The sequence below is a fragment of the Paralichthys olivaceus genome, chromosome 5, assembly GCF_024713975.1.
Source record: "Paralichthys olivaceus isolate ysfri-2021 chromosome 5, ASM2471397v2, whole genome shotgun sequence".
Classification (NCBI taxonomy): domain Eukaryota; kingdom Metazoa; phylum Chordata; class Actinopteri; order Pleuronectiformes; family Paralichthyidae; genus Paralichthys; species Paralichthys olivaceus.
The window spans coordinates 8232644-8252990 of record NC_091097.1 but is presented as its reverse complement, the minus strand read 5'-3'; the positions used below and the strand labels follow the sequence as shown (position 1 = coordinate 8252990).

The following is a 20347-nucleotide window of genomic DNA, read 5'->3' as shown; positions in this document are numbered from 1 at the left end:
CAAATTACTCCATTATTCAAGTCACGCATTTATATCACCTCCATTATACATATACCTGAAGGTGGAGGTGTGCTTTTACCAACACAAAAAAACCTTTATAACACACTAGAGGAAAGAAACAGTGAAAAAGCATTATATGTCTCCTCTAACCACCTCCATGAACTGTGTTTCTCAGCCCAAATTAGCAACTAAACCAAAACAACTTGTAGTTGTGTCCTTCTTGCAGCATCTGTACCACATGTCTCCCCCTCTGTGTCCCCATCCTCCCCTACCTTCACCTCCCCTGCACTCAGGTGACAACACACTTTGAAAACCTCCATATTAGAGGATGTTTTGTAACAAATGCGGCAACACCGAAGATTAAGCCTTATCTTGCAGGGGAATAAGTTGCTCTGCTGTACAGAAATTTCTCAATTGGGGAAAAATAAAATCATATAGCCCTAATGTTTTTTATGTATTGGCCTTTTTTTCTATCTGTCTCTCAGATGGACCCTGTCCAGAAGGCAGTGATCAACCACACGTTCGGTGTCCCTCAGCCCCTCAAGAAGAAACAGATTATCTCCTGCAACATTTGCCACCTGCGCTTTAACTCGACGGTAAGAGAGGCTTCAGTGGTTTTATGCTGTCAAAAGAGAGGTCAGGGCACAATAAAGACTTGCAGGTGAAATTGGCTATTGAGTTTACCTGAATTTTGCCTTTCACACATGCACAATGCTGCGGGACCTTCTCTACACAGACGTGTTCACAACAGCAACAAATCCTCCGCATTATTCAGGCGAGAGGTGGAGCAGCCAGGTGCAGCAGACCGAGGCAGGAAGTGACATATTACCTCTGCTGCATAGATCACATGATCTGGACAGTGTCATCAGCTCTTATCACCACAAGCTTTCTTGACACTTTCATGTGTCTGTCGCCGCCTTTTCACTGGGGCATATTTGTTTTCTTCTTGTTTTTATTATTTTTGCGTCTGCAGAAACTGTGGATACTCTCACTCACACATGCACCTCCTGAGCAGAAAACACGGAGGACCTGCAGAGTTCAGTGCATGTCTGAAAGCAGCTTAAGAGAGAGAAATGTCATTTCTAAAGTAAAAGCAATCTGTAGAGATAAAGTAAGTTTAGCCTCAGAGAACATATCTTTCGGCCTCACTGACTTAATATCTTAGTGTGTGTATGCTCTTGGTGTAGCATCTTCATGCAAATTTATGTAGCTTCAAATCAAAAGTTGGTCATTTTGTGTTTTTCTCATTATGTAGCGAAATCTGTATGTGTCTTTGTGTGTGTTGTTTTGGTATGAGGGATTAGACAGCAGGGAGAGCTGCCGTTTATCAGCGAAGAGCAGAAACAATCAGCAGCCCCAGCAGGAAGCGGCGTTCTCGGCTCCTCATTCATTTCTCCAATTCTTGCCACCCTGCACGTGCACACGCATACACACACAAACAAATACACACATTCTATACACGTGCAAACATTCACACGCGGAATACAAACAGACAAATATCCCCATGACATTTTATGCATATTCACATAAACAAATAAATAATAATCCTGAAAGCCTTAAGACTTTTCAGGTCTGGGCACAGGAAAACACACACACACACACACTGGCACATATTTTTTCTCGCCTCCATTTTCAAAGAAGGGTTGAGGCACAGGAGACGGGGAGTTGAAGGGGGAGAGGGGATGCGGACGTGCTCTTCACACACTAGAGCAAATCCCATTCCCTGCTTTCACACACCGACTTAAACAGGAGTGCCAGGTCTGACTGTAGCTTTATCTGTCTCTCTTACAGCATCAGTACGTTCCTCACACTCCCATGCACCCTCCTGAGAGTGGGCCGACATGTAATACCAACTTATCTTTCGGCCTAATGCTGAAAGGGAGAAATATGTAAACCTCATCTACAGCTCAATAAAGAGTAACTTAACACTGGATCATGGTTTTGGGGACCTCCTGTGGTTTAGCTTCTCACCTGGCTACAGTGATGCAGAGGTGCATTTCAGGATGTGTATTGACGTCACTTGCCAGATTAGATGCTTCCTTCTCGCTATGTTAACAGGCTGCTGGAGGTGGCTTTAAAGCGATGGTGCAACATATTTCCCAAAAGGAAAGGTCACACATAAAGGAACACTGTGTTCTGTGGTTGTTCAGGTGCTCTGTCTGTGTTCATGTCAGCCTACTTGTCCCAAAAAAAAGCAGATATTTCAAACAGCATGATTCGACTCAGTGCTACTGTTACAGCATTTTTCCATGCTGATGTATGTTTCTGTTATATTTCTTATTACCTCCCGTTTGTTTGCTTGATAGTTTAGTGAGGAAAAACTCACTAAACTATCAAGCAAACAAACCAAAACAAACCAAACTACTAGCAAAAAAACTACTGGTAGGAGTCAATGACATTTTGGTGCAGATTTGGTTCAGGGGGTCAGGTCATTTTCATTTACATTTCAAACAATTCATGGATCTTGATGAAAAAAATCTGACATGGTTTGGGGGACCGATAAATATGTATGTAAGTTGGTGCAGATCCAAAGGGGACTGCCATGGTGGAGGTGTGGACTCTGCAGTTTGTTGTTTGTTTTCATTTCCATTAGAGGTCATCACAGTGCCTTTATTACTTCATACTCCTTTAATACTGGTAGATGTGTTTTATAGAAAGTAAATATAATCTAAAATGACCACATAATATTATGTTAATTTTTGAAAACTGACTCTAAAATGAAGCATTCACTAACAGAGTTGCATAATAGTATTTTCAGAGTGTATTAGCATCTTTTATTCCAGCTGTTTAAACCATGTAAATATTGACAATTTGTGCATCATTTTTTGCCTTTGCTCCTGTTTACACTGTCATAATACTGTATATTAGAACACAATTGGGCTGCATGTATTTATAGCACAGTGTAATATCACAGACACAACTGTGACTTGCAGTTTTGATAATAAAATCTGTTTCTTCACATTCGCCCGATCACCTGAGCATTGACGTGAGGGGAAACTACAGTTCAATTCATCGGCCTCTTAATCAAGAGTCACTGCAGTTTTTAAGTCTGTTATTATGTTTGCTACCAGCGAGGTATTATTTAGGATTCAGCTTGAAGTCAAAGCTATGGGGGAACACGATCCACACCCACTGAGCATATGTCTCTTCACCAGATATAGTCCAGTGTTTACTTATAGCCTGGGGATTGCTCAATCGCAAAGGCAATCAGGACTCCCCCTGGAAGAACACTGTATCTCCGTGTAGTCATGCTGGCTGGGGCGGCGATGTGAAAAACCAAAGCTCGTTTCACACCTTGTTCCTTTGCCTCCGTGGAGACTCAATTGGATGGAGAGACTAGTGGCGGGGAAGGCATCACATCGCACTAATCTCTGAAGCCTCGTCACGGTAGATCAGTCAAATAGTATTCAAGGCATTTTTACAGATGCTTTGACAGTCACATTATTTATAGGCCACTGCAGCAGTACATCACACCTTCATGATAGCTGTACATGTTTAAATCCATAACCAGAGTTCCAGTGTTTACATAGAGCTACCACATGAGACTGGGGATGGTGCGTGCGTGCGTGCGTGCGTGCGTGCGTGCGTGCGTGCGTGCGTGTGTGCGTGCGTGCGTGCGTGCGTGCGTGCATGCGTGCTTGCTTGCCTATAACCTTGTATTTTGGCACTAATACAGTGCAAAATTGTATTGCTTATGGGACGTAATGTTTTGTTGACGCTCATGCAGTAAGAGAAATCCACATTTAACTCCCGATATGAAAGGCTTTCAGTGTTTGCACATCTCTGAGTCACTTGTGCATGTGTTTATTCGAGTCCTTCAAAGTAAAGCCCAGCCTCTTTCCTGACGTTCTTTGGAGTCTGAGGATTTACATGATTAATTTCTGGAGGAAGTAAACCTGGATGAGAGCTCTTGGAGGACTACACCTTACCTTGATCCACTTGTCAAAACACAGAAGGAGAAAAAGGCAATTTTACACTTAATCCATTTTGGGGACATTTAAGTTTTCCATTCTTTGCATATAATTTGAAAAAAAAACTTTTAATATACTTATAGTTTTACTTTGAATTTAGTTAAAATTTTAGTCTATAATGAGTATGTGTTCTTGCTCCTACCCTCTATAACTCTGTATATTCAGGCCTGGAGCTACTGAGGGCTCATCCCTCAGAGATTGTTTTAACTTTTAATGAGTAATCTCTGTATTGATTTCTCTACTATCCCTATGTATTCACGCTTGCTCCGACAACGGGAGCTTTGTTCTCGGATTGTGCTGGGCCGTGAGAATAGTGGAAAATGTGAAGGTAAATCGTGATCCGCCCGGTGGGAAATTTACTCGTTTATTGCTGCGTCACAGTCAGTAAAAATGTGATCTACGTTCGGATTTGTGTTTGCGGGTTTGCATGAGTGCTCAAATGTGTGTGACGCTGGTATGTATTTCCACATGTCTCTACGATTTCCAGAGGTTGACTCTCACAGTGCACATTAATAGGGTAGTTGTGGAGATGGGATCCTCTCTCTTGTTACATATTACACATGCAATTAAACCTCTGGCCTCCCAATGTGCCAGCGCTGTTATCAGGTAGAAACAGACTTCCCTCCTTGCAGCCCGTGCATGCCTGCAAGAGAGCGAATATTCAGGCGTGCATTTTAACATTTATTGCACATGGGCTCCAGTCTCTCCAGCAGATAATGCAACGAATTCCCTCGGCTTGTCCTTTCTCTCATTTCTCTGCAGAACCAAGCGGAAGCCCACTATAAGGGCCACAAACACGCCCGCAAACTCAAAGCCATGGAGGCCCAGAAGAACAGGCAGCGGCGATCTGGAGAGGCCTCATTCGCAGGGAGGGAGAGAGACAGAGACCGGGAGAGAGACAGAGACCGGGAGCGAGACAGGAGCAAGACGACGTCCGAGGCAACTCTGCCTGCGCTCATGGATACAAGCTTGCTGGAGGGAACAGGTATGTGAACAGATGGAAAGATGGGAAGAAGGCAACGGCAAGAGTTTGCTTTTTGTAAGAGATCCTTCTCCACCTGTCTCCGTCTTCTTGATGATCACTCTATCACGCTTTGGTTCCTCTAATTCCCACTTCTACTCCATTTCATCTCTCCGTACCCCCCTCACCAGTCCCGTTCTCACATCACTGACTGCCTCCTCCTCTTCCTCCTCCTCCTCCTCCTCCTCCTCCTCCTCCTCCTCCTCCATGCCTTGGCTTCACTTATCTCTTTCCTTCTGCTCTCTACACCTTATCCTTCACCATCCCTCCCTCCTGTCCCCTCTGTGTTTCTGTGCATTCAAACCTCAGCAGTTTCCTCCCTCAAAAACCTGTCTGACCTGGCTCTATGTCCCTGTGCCTTGTGATGGATGGAAGGCTCCAAAGCTGTGGGATTGTGGGATGTCTTGGAGCAAGAGATGTTGTGTAAATAAAGGGGCTGGCTGAGATCGATCCGAGCCTCACTGGGGTCATTTTCACCCCCTTTGCCTCTTAATTTCCATTGCTACTTCTCCTCTGGGCTCCCTCCTGCTCTCTCCCATCCATCTGGGTTAGATAGAAAAGGTGGTTGCAGAAACAGAGTCTGTTTATCTGTGCAGGAGGAAATGAGTGACGCACAGTGCAGGGTGAGCAAAGACGGAGCTAAATAGAGGTGTGGGTTTTCGTGCAAGGGGATATCAAGTTGAAAAATCAAAACCACTCATCTGCCTTTACAGAAGGTTCAAATGTTTTTCATTTGTGCTGTAAATACAGACATTTAATATTTTCATAAAAAAAAGGAGTGAGTGCCTTGGTTTTCTTTAAGCACGCTTTTATGCGAGATGTGGCTGCAACATTAGTTAGGCGACCATGAATTGCTCGGATGGCATTTCGACTGCAGAGCGAGCCCATTTAGCATCTCATGTTGCACTCACCTGGGCCCACACTTTTCATTTATCCTTCCAACAGAGTGCAGGAGCGGCAGAACAGTTTTTCCTCTTACTTCATCCTCCCCCTCCACTCCCCCCCCTGCCCTGGAGAAGATCCATATCTGAGCAGAATTTCAAAATGCTCTTGGATGCTAGTTGAAATATCAGAGAGGAGATGTGACGGTTTGGGGAGAGAAGGGAGACAGGTTATACTTCATCTCCCCTCAAGACAAACTCATGCAGACATGGGCTCTCACACACATTTCCTTTTTTTTGCCTTGAGCAGAAGAAGTCTCCTCCAGAAAGGAGAAAGTGGACAAAAGACCGGGAGCCTGATAATGCTCTCATCAAATCTCATTTTAATATTCTGCTGTTGCAAAGGAGAGCTCTGAAAGAGGGAAGCAGCGGCGGAGACTAAATGAGATGATGAGCTGAAAATGAAAGATAAGATGAAATGAATGAAGGAGATGGAAAGAAAGAGAGCGTGGAGGGGTAGGGGGGTCAGTGGAGAGAGAAAGTACATAATCACAGCTAGTTCTAATGCTGAGAATAATTTTACAGTTCCAAAGCAATTTTGTGAGGAGGAACACTCTTTAATAAGCCCAATTGTGTGATTGTCCTAATGTGAAATTGAAATGCAGCAGTGCGAGCCAGTGGTGGCACGCACTACAATGCCAACCTGTAATGGAATAACGCTCCAAATTAACACTCTATGAAATGAGTTATGTCTGCCATGAAAGTAAAAGCTGGCGGGGAGCTGTCTGCGAGGGTGACACTCACATTGTCTGCCGCCAGTAACCAATAACACACCTGTCGGCTGATCTGCCAGTCAGTGAGTGTGTGGCTCAGAACAAACAGACATTCCTCCAGAGCCACAAGGTCATCCTCTTCAGCTCCATTAGAATAAACACTAATGCACACTTGGACGCAGGAAGCCATTCACATTTCACCCTAGGAGGTGCTGGGAGATGTTTGCGTTTTCTCAAATGAGGGGTCTCGAATTTCTTTACAATTATATTTGGTCCAGTGCCAAAGTGGAATGAATCAGGAAATTAAAATGTAGGCCTTGTCGCCTCATAATTATGAGTTATTGCAAAACACTCTGTAATGCGGTTTTACATGCTCAGGACCTTAAAGTGTCAGCACAACCTCTATTCCGATGAGGGCATCATATATATATATATATAAAAAAAACAAAAACTAATCTGCCCTGAAGGAGGAATAACAAAGAAATTATAGCTTTTGTCCGTTGGCAGCAAAAAAGGAAATAGAGAAATGTTCTTAGAGAAGTTTGCAGGTAGGAGGACTTTAATGATGTTTGCTTCCTACTGACAGTCAATGTTTTACCCACGACCTGATGGCCGGCTGGGCCCTTTCTGTGTCTGCATGGGTTTTCTCTCCAACTTCCTCCCACTCTCCAAAGACATGCAGTTTATCCGGAGACTCTATTGCCTCTAGACATGAATATTAGATTAATATGAGCGTGAATGGTTGATTGTCTCTATATGTCAGCCCTGCGATGCCATGGCAACCTGCCTGACTGTCAGAGGAAAAGCGTAATTCTCATTCTCAACAGACTATTGGGCCGCGACTCAAAAAGGCCAGGAACCAGTGATTTTAAGGCACCATAGTGTTCATTTATTCGTACATACAGGAGGGACACGAGGAAACATCTTGTATGAGAAATGGAATGATGCTTATAAAACACGTCCCAGACCAGTGGGCGAGTGAGCAAGTGAGAGAGCAGCAGGCGGGTGCCTCGGAGGACCTGCATCAGCCGAGACGAACATCAATCACCCCCAACTTTGATTGACTCGGCTGTTGCAACCGTCTTCGCAGGGACTCGTGTCTGTCATCAAAGTAATGATGATTTAAAGCGAGCATTTTTCCCAGGGGAAGTTGTTTATGTTCTGAGGCTACACTTTACTAAACCAAGCGCTTAGTGTCTGCTTGTGTTTGTATGTGAGCATGAGTCCAATATTCACATTCATTGGCTTGTTTGGCCGTGGTTAAAGTTCTCAGCGGATCAGTGTGCTGAACAGAGCTCTCTTCAAATGTGTTTACACTCTAAAAGCCTGTCAGATTTAATTGGATTGTTAAAACATGGATTAATTGTTGATTGCCTGCATAACATTGACCCAAATATCTATAATTTTCTGCTGTGTAACTCCACTCCACAGAGGCCCTGCTGGCACTGCCAATACGCTGGCCTTTGGTCTGACAGGTCGCCAATGTTGGTCGAAGTCTCTGCTATCTTGTAGATTGTAAGAGGGCGAACAGGGCAACTCACAAATGGGCAGATAGGCGTTTTCTTCGGAAAGAGGGCAGGAGAGTCTTTGTGTTTATCAAAATCTTTTCATCAGTTTAACAGGACTTTTTGACCCAATCTCTGCTGCTGCAGAAAAAAACAAAGCCCAGCTCTTTTAACAGCTTCTCATCAGGGCTGCAAATAACGATGATTTCTATTTTTGACTCATCTCTGAGTTATTTTTTTTACAGCCCCTTCAGTTTATAAAATTAATATAATTCCGTCCATCACAATTTGTCAGAGGTGTCATCTTGAAGTGAAGTTAGACAGGATACTAACAAAAATATAGATAGAAGTAGTTATGTTAAAAATAAAAACATCAAAATCAGGGATACGACTTAAGTGAGATAGAAAATATTTATGAAGCCAAAAGTCAGAATTATGAGATAAAGTGTGAAATTACTTATCACAACTTACTGTTTCTTCCTTTTCATCTTTACCTCCATCATGATTATGTTGTCACCCTAGTTGGTGTGTTTGTTGGTTGGTTTGTATGTTTGTATGTTAGCAAGGTAAGGATGTGTTATGGGTTCATGGAAAAACCCTTAAAATGTTGGTGAGTTTCTGGATCAGGGCACAGATGCAGGATTTAGTTTCCCTTTTTAACATTGCAACACTTTACCTTTTTTCCCTGGGAACAATTCATGAATCTTAATGAAAATAATCAGGCACAGTACGAGAGTGTTAAATTCGGTGAAGTTTGAATTTAAGGGGACTGAGGTGCGCTCTGCTGAGTCTGGTTTTTTTTCTTTGACTGACAGAAATGTACTTTCATAAGAAGTAAAGTGCACAGACCAACATCACAGCTTTATAAATGACAGAACATTTACTGGTGATTAACTTCGGATTCAGCTCCACTTTCTCTAGAAGCAGTTTGAGCTTTTTAAAAATAATAAGGATACCTGAAACCGGGCCAGGATATCTGAAATGATTCTCTGCTGAATGAGGTCATTCACGATCAGAGCTTTTGGATTCTTAGACGGCTTTGGTTTCCATCAGCCTCCGCGTAAAGGTTCCTGCTAAATCCATTGATCAGTATCGCTCTCCTCTTGAGAATTCTCAGGTGGCCCTATCCTTCACATAAGCTCAGGATCATACCTGCCCCCACCTCACCCACACAGGAGTGCAAATTCCTCAGGGGTCACTCTCATTACAGCGAGGGGACGATCTAATCTTGCTCCGATATAGGCTCTTTTTCTTTTGCGGGAATGAGAGAGGAAGACCCTTATCTCCAATAATGAATTTACTCTTGGAAGTAAAAAAGAAAATCAATTGAGCACAGTTGCTTTGAGGGGAGCTGCGAGTGTGTGCGCTTGTGTGTGCTGGGAGAAAGTGCACTAAATGAAATGGAGATATCCAGTGAGCGTAACACACAGTTCTCTGGGGTGGAGTGTGTGTCTCCCTCGGGAGGGCCACGGGGTGAAGGGGAGACGTGTAATAGAACTCCAGTGACTTATTGTTGTGGTCTGGCAGTCGATGTGTTTGTTTATATTGACTGAGACTCTGGGTCCACCTGATAATATTTAAATAGTAGGAGCTAGCACTTGAAAAAATTTTTTTTTTTGCCTCCAATACAGTAACTGATAGAGAAACTGTTATATGAAGATTAATTGGGCAGACTTTATATTTTTCACCCCAAACAATTCAGTCTGAAAGAGATTTTTCTGGTTGAGACAATTTATTCAGGCTTATTGTTTGTTTATTTTTTCATCCTTTGTTGGGGTTATTTTAACTGTGATGGGAAAATCTTATAATCCATGTTGAACAATGTAAGAAAAATACAGGAAAACTGATTATGTACTAGACAAAAAAGTTATTATATTACTGTAGTTACATCAGCATAAAACTGTCAAAGATTCCTTTCATCACCTCTGATTCTGTGTTCAAAGTTTTCACATACAAAGTCAATGCAAAGATGAAAATTTCATGTCACAGGGACAGGGCAATACAAATGTCGTTAATAGTGCAGCACGGTAGATGATTCAGTTTTTCGAGATTAAATATTTGAGCTTGACTGAAGAGACTCGTGCGACGGAATGTTGCAAATGCCAATTAGCTCATAGTGAAGTTTAAAGGAGACATTGTGCTCATATTCAGGCTCATAGTTTTAATTTCTGTCATTACTTGAAAAGGTTTCCATGCTGTAATGTTCAGGAAACACATCACTGTCCATTGCTGCAGCTTAAATATAGGCTTACAGAAGGTGTCTCTAGCATTAGTGAGCCTGCCAGGAACAGATAAATTACCTGGGTGGGTGGGTGTCTAGCCCCTGCCCCAATATAACAACGAACCTCTGTCATCTTTGAGAAACTGATAATCTGGTGGTAAATAGTTTGCTGATGTTTTCCTCTATTTCTACCTTTAATGCAGGTCTTCAAGCTGATCTAGAACCAGCCAACCTGGAGGTGAAGCTCGAGGAGAGTCCCCGGAGCTCTGCGATGCTGACGCCAGTATCAGAGGTTTCCTCTGTTGACTTGGTCACCCTTTCCCCTCCTCAGATCTCGCCTTCCTCACAGCTCTCTGAAACTGCCTCAGATACCAGCGCCACAGAGGCCCTGGAGGCCCCGGAGGCCCCGGAGGCCACAGAGGCCAGCGGCCTGACTGCTGAGTCATGCAGCCATGCCGACACGTCTAGCACAAACGGGGAGACCAATACAGATGAGGACAAGGAGCCAAAGAAGAGCAAGGCTCACCTCCATTGTCCTGTTTGTAAAGTGACAGTCAACTCCATCTCTCAACTGGAAGCACACAACAGCGGTAAACGGCTTTCTGAGCATCACATGAATTTCTGTTAATTATTTTCTACCACAACAGACCACAGTCAACTCTTTACTCTCCACTAGGTACAAAGCACAAACTGATGCTGGAAGGTCAGAGTGTTGTGCCCCGACGCCGGGGCAAAGTGGTGGCAGCTCGCGCCGGGTGCAAGAGCAAGCGGCTGGGAAGCAAAGGCAGCATCGGGGTGCCCAGCAAGAACTTCCAGTGTGAAGTGTGTGAGATATTTGTGAACTCTGAGACCCAGCTGAGCCAAGTAAGATTTATTGCTGAAGTTATAATTGCACATCATTGCATTGTAGAAGACTCTAAATTGACCGTAGGTGCAAATGTGAGTGCGAATGGTCGTTTGTCTCTGTATGTTGGCCCTGACATAAACCCTGTACCCTGCCTCTCTCCCTACCCCAATGTCAGCTGGGATCGGCTCCAGCGACCCTTAAAGGATAAGCGGTATTGATAATGGATGGTTTGATGGATGCATAGTCGAATCATCAATCATTTATATTGTGAATTATGCCTTTTTCCATTGTGTGAGAGAAACTGGCCAATTTAAAGTGTTTGGAAATGAATAGATGTTGAGGAATTGCCCACATATATAATCGCTGCATGGTTTAATTTGACTGAGTGGATAAAAGGATGGACAGAAATGTGTGTGACAACATGTCAAACTAATGGATCATTTATTACATTTTTTCACCACAAGAGACCCTGAGAAGATCTTGGCTGTAAAGTAGCAGAGTAGGAGGGAAAACTGCAGGAGTTATCACTCTGGGACTTCACTATCCGTCATGTGCATGTGTGAAATGAAAGATGAGGAGGGAAGCTGCGGCTTGGAGGAGTCCTGCCGATTTGTTAAAGCATACTAAGTGAGAGTGTTGCTAACCGGATAGGATTTTTGTTCAAAAGGCCACAGACGTAGTGTTGACTCTGTAGGGAAAAGCTCTCTGGCCAAATCAAGCCAGACAGTGGAGAAAACTGTGCATATAATTCCCTCACCTCCACAGACAGACGACGTGGCCACAGAATTAATCAGAGAGCGGAACTGCCTGTGCATACTTAGTTATTACCTCACACATCATGAGTCTGATATTACACACTGAACTTAGACCATACTGACCTGTAAGATCTCTATTATTAAAAAACTGGCACGAATGATGTGTATTAAAATGCTAAATATGAATGATGGTCCTTTAAAGACCATTTTAACATCACTTTGATTGAGGACTGGTGTGTGTGGGCTTTAATCAAAGCAGCACTTTCATTTAGAGCCACATGAATGGAGCCATTGAAAAGCAGGTTGTGAGTGCAGACTACAGCAGCTATTTTTCCACATTAGACAGATATCATCTGATGCTATAACCGACTGCAAAGCTCTTCACTGAGCAGGGATTTATTTGCCACTCATTATTGCGAGCTACTAATGCCTCCTGTATTTAATTTTCTAGTTACACTGACATCAAACGAGGTTTCAGGAAGTCATTTCTGTCCTTTTGATGTTCATTAAACACCACGTCTGAGCGAAGGGATTGTCAGGGAAACTTTCAGCGAGGCTTGAGTGGAATGTGAAAAAGATACAGCACCCACGCTGCCTCAGCACCTCTATGCCTTAAATACGCTCCACTGGTTTTATACAAACATCCCATGGAGGACATGAGCCAGGGAAGGAGAAACTTTTTTTCCCTTTAATTAAAAAGAATTGCCTTCCTTGGGATCAATAAAGTCATCTGAATCTGAAGAATACAAATTTACAAAAAAAGCAGACTTACTTTTTACATATGCAAATTTTCCTTTTTTTGTGGAATGAAATGAATTATACAGCATAAACAACTTAAGAATAAAATCAAAGTAATTGTTGTTGAAATTAAAATTCGTAATTACATTCTTGCTCTCAATTTAAATTGCATTATTATTTTTACACAATATATATTTTTTTAAATGAAACAAATAGAAGTTTTAATATTTACATTGATAAACAATACAAGAAAGATTTGGTTCCATGTTACAAAAACTACTTGTGCAGTTACTAGTATAATTTGGTGAAATATATACTGCATAAAGTTTGATGTGTTTCTTCTTTGATGTGTGGTAAGAGCCCTGCCCTCTGCCTAACAACAGCATCAAAAATGTTTTCTTTGCTTCTTTCGAGAAATGAATTGCATTTTTATCATTTTAATTTTCATAATGTTAATAGCAATTACTTTATCTTAATTTTCATTGGATGGATTGAACCAGCAGGGAATGGAGAAGGAGATACTGTGGCAGTGCTAGAGAGTAATGTGGTGTAATTCCTGTGCACTTTGGTCATAATTGATGTGTATCCATTGTTAATTCAGCAGATGAAATTTCAAGTTGTTCCGCTGCGGTACAGCAGATGCTTGTTAGCTCGCTAATGTTGTTTTCTTGCTGGTCTCGGCAGCACATGAACAGCAGACGGCACAAGGATCGGCTGGCCGGAAAACCACCCAAGCCCAAATTTACCCCCCACAGCAAGAGCCAGCCAAGCTCCAGCTTAGCGGTAAGTCTCAGCATAAAGACACTGACAAACAAAACACTGCCACACTGCTATGTACACACACACACACACACACACACACACACACACACACACACACACACACACACACACACACACACACACACATACACAACATAATTGCCTTTCTCTTAGCTCAGATATGCTTCAACATGCTGTAGAAATGTGCCAAAACTGGAATACATTCAGCCTAGCTTGTGAACTAATGCATTTTTAAACAATGCTTTTAATTTATTTTTCGATGCAGTTAACTGATTTGACTCCTGCCCCGACAGACGCACAGTTGAAACACTCACACACCCACCCACACACACACACACATAGATCTCATTACATTGTGCTTAGGGGCTTCTATGTCCCGGTGAGGCAGTGTGCTTGTGTGCCCGTACTGTCTGAGAGGTTAAGCACACAGTTGTACTCTGTGAGTCCCCTACCCCTGAGACAGGTCTAAAATAGTCCCGCTCCCCCCCCGCCACTGACCAGCTCTGACAACAACAGCCTGAATCAGCACTCCAGATTAATCACTCCTCTACTCCTGTCCTATACACACCTCCCATGTCTCAAATCTTTTCCCTCCTTCTTTTCTGCCTCCGTCCTACAGAACATGAGATGGAGTGGCTATGCAGGCGTGGCTGTGTCTGCCATGAAGAAAGCATTCAGCCAGTACAACCTCACCTCCCTCTCCTCCCTCTCCTCGCAGGTCAGTGGCAGGAGAGACAGAGTCTGGGGTTTGATTTGAGGGCGGGAGCTTCACCTGGCTGGACTTTAGGCCTGGCCAGGGTCAGGGGACTGAGCAGAGATGATGAAGATACCATGTCAATAATACAGGGATGGTTCTGCTTTTTTTTATACGAGGTGCCACTCTTTTTACTCCCTTGGTGGTCGTGAAGTGGGAGGTGCTTTTCCTTTCTTTCCATATAGGTAGATTCAAGACTCAAGTTTCATGATGTAAATTCGTAAGACCTTTTATACATTACAAATACAGTACTTAAGTGGGTAATAAGTAAAGAGAATGGCATTCAGTAGAACGCATACCTGCGGAAAGACCCAACAGTTCCCTTACATTCAATCAAGCTGCATCAAATTTCACACAATCGTAGATATCAGCTCCCTACATTCTTTTCATTGAGTTCAATGCATTATTCCGGGGGACAAAAATGCATCTGGCAATGCTGAAGAAATGAAAAAAAAATAACTTCCTTGGCAGAGGTAACTGCATTTGCTAAATAATAGAATAAAACATGTCAGTGGTTTTGTTGGTCCTGAGTCTCTTCTGGGTTAAATAATCATTACAAAATATTTACAACTGGTTCTTGAAGTTGAAGGTACAAGCCGGTGAGCCCAAAGATTTTGGCAGAAAGGTTAACTATGATTTCCAAGATGCATTTCAATCATGACAAATTCCCAATTGTTAAGTTTTTCTGGAATTTTTTGTATTTCTGTATTTAGTAATATTTCGAATATCTGTCAAAGACATTTCACATATGGAAATATAGAAGAGTGAAAAACTCTTGATCTTCCCACTTTGCAACTTTAAGGACAAACATTAGCTCAGTGGAGGTCTTGTGGAAAATGTATAAAAATATTCTCAACACAGTTAACACTGACACTGTCCATGAGAAAATCTGCAATATTTGAAGTGAATTTCTTGAGGCTTTAATACTTCTATAGATATTAAACTATCTTGTTTTTTAATGGTCCCATGGAGAATGGTCTCATCTTTACTGAGTCACATACTTTACTCTACAGCAGCTGTGGGCAGATCTGACATTGGATTACAAAATCAAGAATATATTTATATTTTAAAAAAAACTTCACCTTTATGTATTTTCAAAATATGCTCCTAATAATTACAGTATTGCTTTGCCAATAAATTGCTAAATAGAAGCCCCTATATATAGTGCTGTATTTACCAACTCTGTTAAGACACTACTTTCATCGTCCAACATTAAATCGGCTTTTGAGGCTTCAGGTGGTGAGTATTTGATTTTAAAAACATGAGAGCCGCAATATGGTTTGATTTTTTTTTTTTTTTTTTTTTTTAGCTCAGTGGGATACCTCTATCTGCAGGATCTTAGCAAATCTCATCTGAGCTGTGCATGTGCCTGAGCTGTGTACCACTGAGCAAAGCATTTCATCTTAAAATCAAATCAAATCCAAACTATCCTTTAACATCGCAGAGCTTTGGAATAAATGTCTTTTAACCGTTGTCCTGACTGAAATAGGCTAAAGTGTGTCAGTACTGTAGTGCTAGCATTAGCCTGAGGAGTGAATTATGGAACATCAGGAATCCAGCTGTCTGGTATTTAGTGGGAACGTGAGTTCCTCTACTGCAGCTATGTGTACAAACCATGTTCCGTATATAAAGATGGACAACATCATAGCTCCCCTCACGTGAAAGCTGCAGCATTGATCATAAACCCCACCTCCTCCGTGTCAACAGATGGGATGTGGACCAAACTAGAAAGTCAAAGTCGGCTGATACACATTGTTCCCAAATATGGTTTCTCTCAGTTAAGGTAGATGGATGACATGCTTGCCTCCCCTGAGGACAAATTATTTTGATCTCCCTCTAGTGGCTGCCTGCAGGTCATTAACGCAGCCTCCTCCATGTTAGCAGATGGAACGTAGGTCTATAATTTTTCTATCAATTTTTCCCAAAGATGGGTTAAGTAGATGATCAGTTAATATAGATGGATGACACGGTTGCTTCCTTCAAAGGAGGACAATGATCTTCATTGCCCCCTGGTGGCTGGCTGCAGTATAGGTCACAAACCTTGCCTCCTCCATTTCAGCAGATAGGATGTGGGTCAAACTTAAAAGTCAAAGTAAACGTTAAATTAGTTTTTCCCCAAAGATGTTAGGTAGTTCTTCTCACACTGATGTATATCAAAGTAATTCGTTATATAATGCTGTGGTCGACTGCATGAATAAGCGGGACTCGATAGCTCCAAATGACGTCAAAAGCGCAAGTTAGCAGCCACCGTGTCCATTATATTTTGTCTTTACTCTTGTACAATGGGAGGAGGTGTTGTTTATCTTCATATACAGTCTATGCTTGCAAACAAGTGTCTGGGAAACATGTTTGTCCACTAAACATGCTGCACCCTCACTGTGTTCTTCTCTCACTTCTCACCGTCCCCCCTCCTGTCTTCTCCAGACCAAACTGGCCTTGCAGAAGCAGCTGACCAAGAGCTTGACAACTGGCTTCCTGCCCAGCCCCCTCACCCCGCCAACTCTGTGCACAGTGGCAACTAACCCACTGGCCCTGCGCCACCCAATGGGCGCCACCACCTTCATCCAGACCCCATTCCTGGGCCCTGCACTGTTTCGGCCTGCCCCGGGTCCGCTGCGGGCCACACACACGCCCATCATCTTCTCCCCCTACTAAAGACGTAACCCACCCTCCCACGTGAACTCCTCCCTTGTCCCCTTTACCGAACCCCAGGCCAACTTCAGTGTGACCCACATGACAAAAAGGTCACATGCAAACTATGCAGCACGCCTGACTTAAGTTGGAAACTGTGCACAAGTCCTGACGCTCGGTAGGCCTCAAGGCCTGAGATGTGTTCCTATCATAAAGGCCAAGATTCCCTATCATGCCTTCTTTCTGCTCCTCTTATCATGACCTACGGAGCAGGACAGGCCTCCAGACAGTGACTGGTACACAGAGGCCGCCTTTATAGCCATTTCATGGGTCAACATGGTTTGGAATCTGGATATAATTGTGTAATTTATTAGAAAACAAATATAGACAAGTCTAGATGTATGTTTAGTGTGGTTGCCACAAAATATGGTCCCTTTACTTGATGCTCTTTTAAACTGTTTTTAACTTATTGGTTTTGGGGGGTTTTATGAAAGGCCAGATGATCATACAGTAGGTCATTAAATCAGCTGTAACTGGTCTATGACTGGAGCCAGTCTCATTGATCTCTATACTCTACGGTCACATTGCATCCTGGATATGGCCATTACCAAACAACTGTCGGAACAAGTACTCCCTCTCAACGTTACACTTTTAAACATGAGTCCTGTATGTGGATCTATAACTACATACTGTATAGCCATGTGCTAAAGCCCTGCTAGCACCATTGTGTACCTCCTTTAAAACAGTTTCCCTGAGACCTTAAAAACATTTCCTGAACTCATTTCTTTCTGAGTCACCGTCTTATAGTCAGTACCCTCCAGATTTGTTTTCCTCCCCTGTATCCGCAGGATAAGCACTCATTAAGGTCCAGGAAAGGTCAGCTTGTCAACTTGACTTTGTTTCATTTTGCAAATCTGTCCTCAGAATGATTCCATATTTTTCTTCTTTGGTCCAGTGCATCATCCACGCGATGCAGCGTCAACATTATGTTCTCGCTAAGCTATAGCAGCATGAAAACCTTTTTTCTGCAGCTGTGGATGTCTGACATCGTAGAACACCATAATTTGTTTCCCCCTCATGACTGCTCTTTGTCTTTGCCTCCCTCTTTCAACCCCGCTGTCATCACCTCTCCACTGCCCTTGATTTTCTCTGACATTATCTCAGCATGAGATGATTGGGAGCTCCCCCTCTCACACACACACACACACACATCATGAAAACACAGCGGATAACTTGAAGAGTTGATGGGATTATTTCACCGTTCGGCAAAAAGTTTCGATGACAGTGGGTGGGGAAGCTGCTCAGACAGCAGGCCGCTTGATTGACATCCCATTGCAGTGTATGCATACGGCGTGGGTGGGAAAAAGAACAGTGCCATGGCAACCACATTAAAAGCACCTTAATACTGATTTACTTACAAAAGCAATGAAATTTGTGTTGATATTCAGCTCTTTTAATCTTCGTGTGTGTTTTTACAATCCCATGTCGATTTCAGTGAGAATTTTGCTTTGGAAAAGAAAAAAAACAATCAGGTGAGAATGATCACTTTGTGGTTCATCCATGACAAGTCTCACATTTTAAAGCAATACATTCGGTATGTTTATGTTTATGCTGTGTTTTTAGTGTGTCAGTGGCTTTATCTATTCTATACTGTACACACCTGTAATAATGTATTATGGATGCAGCCAAGGGCCAGCTCTGAATTGTCAGTGACGAGTCATTGGAAACGATGGTTCGTCCTGGCAGTGCTGCCCTTGACGCTCGATGCTCATGGTCGCTCTTCACATGGTTTGACTCTGGGGCTAAGCCGTTCCATTTATAGCTGCTCTAGCTCTGCGGAGAGGGGGTGCTTCGGCGCCACATGACATTGCTGTTTCACTTTCCAGCTGAGCAGGGGAACTTCTGGAATGACTTCCACTGAGCAAAACAACGGTACGTCAGAAGTGTTTGGGATGAGTGTCACAAGTGCAACATCAACTGTCATATTGCTGTTCATGCTCGTGTGCTGTCCTCATCCTCCACCCTCCCACCCCGGCTGTCGACAAAACACTGAACACTCAACTTTTTTTTTTTTGCCAAAGCGGACTGGCAAGGCCTCCTAAGGACTTGGGAGTGCACGTGTCGTCCTTCCCTGCAACACTCGTACCAAATCTTGTTCTCGTAAAAATTACAGTAATGGAGCAAATCCTATGCATTTCTCATTGTGCAATATGTATAGTTGTCTGTGATGCAGCAGTGCCATCTGTCGTGAAAACCCCGTAATTGCAATCCAGTACTAGTGCTTCTAAGAGACCTCTGATCCCATGTGCATTTCTGTTCAAGGAACCCCAAGTCTTTCTGGGTAAGCAAGGCCGCCGGGTCTCTGCGCCATAACGATGTGATTCTCCCCAGTCGCACTACTCAGTGAACCAGCCAGCCTTTAATCTTCACTGTTTCTTTGTTTGTTTCTATCGCTCATTGGGAAATGGTGAACTAAAGAACGGTGACTAAAGAACATAAAAGAATCTAGAGAAGGTAAATTATATGTAGAAATCATAGAGTAACTATAGAAATTTTTATCAGAGTTGTTATTGTTATCTGTATCACAATGAACTGCTATCATAGAAGAGAGTAGATTATGTTATTGTAGGCTCGGTACAGCATACAGGGAAAGGGAAAATGCTTTGCTTTCTTTTTTGTTTGTTTGTTTATTTACATGATTTTACCAATATGTTTTTTTAAAGTACAAGAGAAAATATTTAAAAGAAAAAATTTTTGAGTGAGCTTTTTTTTTTCTCCTCCTTGTTGACGGTGTCTGAGTTAATAAAGTTGTTCAAGGCCTTTTTAGACAATATCCTAAAGTCACGTTAGCCAGGCCTTCTCAGGGGTGACAGGTTGAGCAAATGCTAAAAAGACCATCCATTCAGGGTATCCCTCCATAGCTCAAGAGAGCAGGAAACACTGTACACATGGATGGAGTGATTTAGAAAATAAAATAAACTATAAGACCTACAGTGCTGTACATGAGAGGACGAGGGGCGGATTTTGGAAAATAAAGCTTTTAGAACTTGTAAAAATGCTTTTAATTTGTGTATCTATGTGTGTGCGTCATGAATTGGAAAACAGCAGTAGCCTTGAAGGTAATACTTTTATCACCCTGATATTTTAGCAATAATAATAAGTGTATGGGTCTGTGAGGAGAACAAAACAAACTGCTAATGAATAAACAGGGACAACATGAAGGATTCACAGAGATGCTTGAAATTTCTTTTGTTAGAATTATTTTTTGGTTCAATCAAACCAGAATATATAAAAAGCTAAAAAGATGTTTTTGATGCACTAGTCATTTATCACTTAATTAAACCTGAGCCCTGAGCTAGGATATGTCCATCTTACACAAACACACACACACGCACACACACACACACAAATATTGTATATTTGATCCAGAGTTTGCAGACGCAGGTTTCAGCCCCATAACAGCTTTA

The 20347-nt window shown here is 42.6% G+C and overlaps 1 protein-coding gene across 5 annotated transcripts in view; it reads left to right on the top strand.

The window, feature by feature from the left end:
• Positions 1-20337, top strand: part of znf385c (zinc finger protein 385C) — a 151704-nt gene extending 131367 nt beyond the window's left edge. For 3 of the 5 annotated variants that reach the window (XM_020094291.2, XM_020094287.2, XM_069524385.1), the window contains 7 exons: positions 486-596; positions 4734-4956; positions 10576-10962; positions 11049-11236; positions 13397-13495; positions 14115-14213; positions 16674-20334. In XM_020094291.2, coding sequence (XP_019949850.2) covers positions 486-596; positions 4734-4956; positions 10576-10962; positions 11049-11236; positions 13397-13495; positions 14115-14213; positions 16674-16904 — 1338 coding nt within the window. In that variant the 3' untranslated portion in view covers positions 16905-20334. Of the gene's footprint in view, positions 1-485; positions 597-4733; positions 4957-10575; positions 10963-11048; positions 11237-13396; positions 13496-14114; positions 14214-16673 lie in introns of all 5 variants that reach the window. The other 2 variants (XM_020094293.2, XM_020094292.2) reach the window with 2 other exon arrangements.
• The last annotated feature ends 10 nt before the right edge of the window (positions 20338-20347 follow it).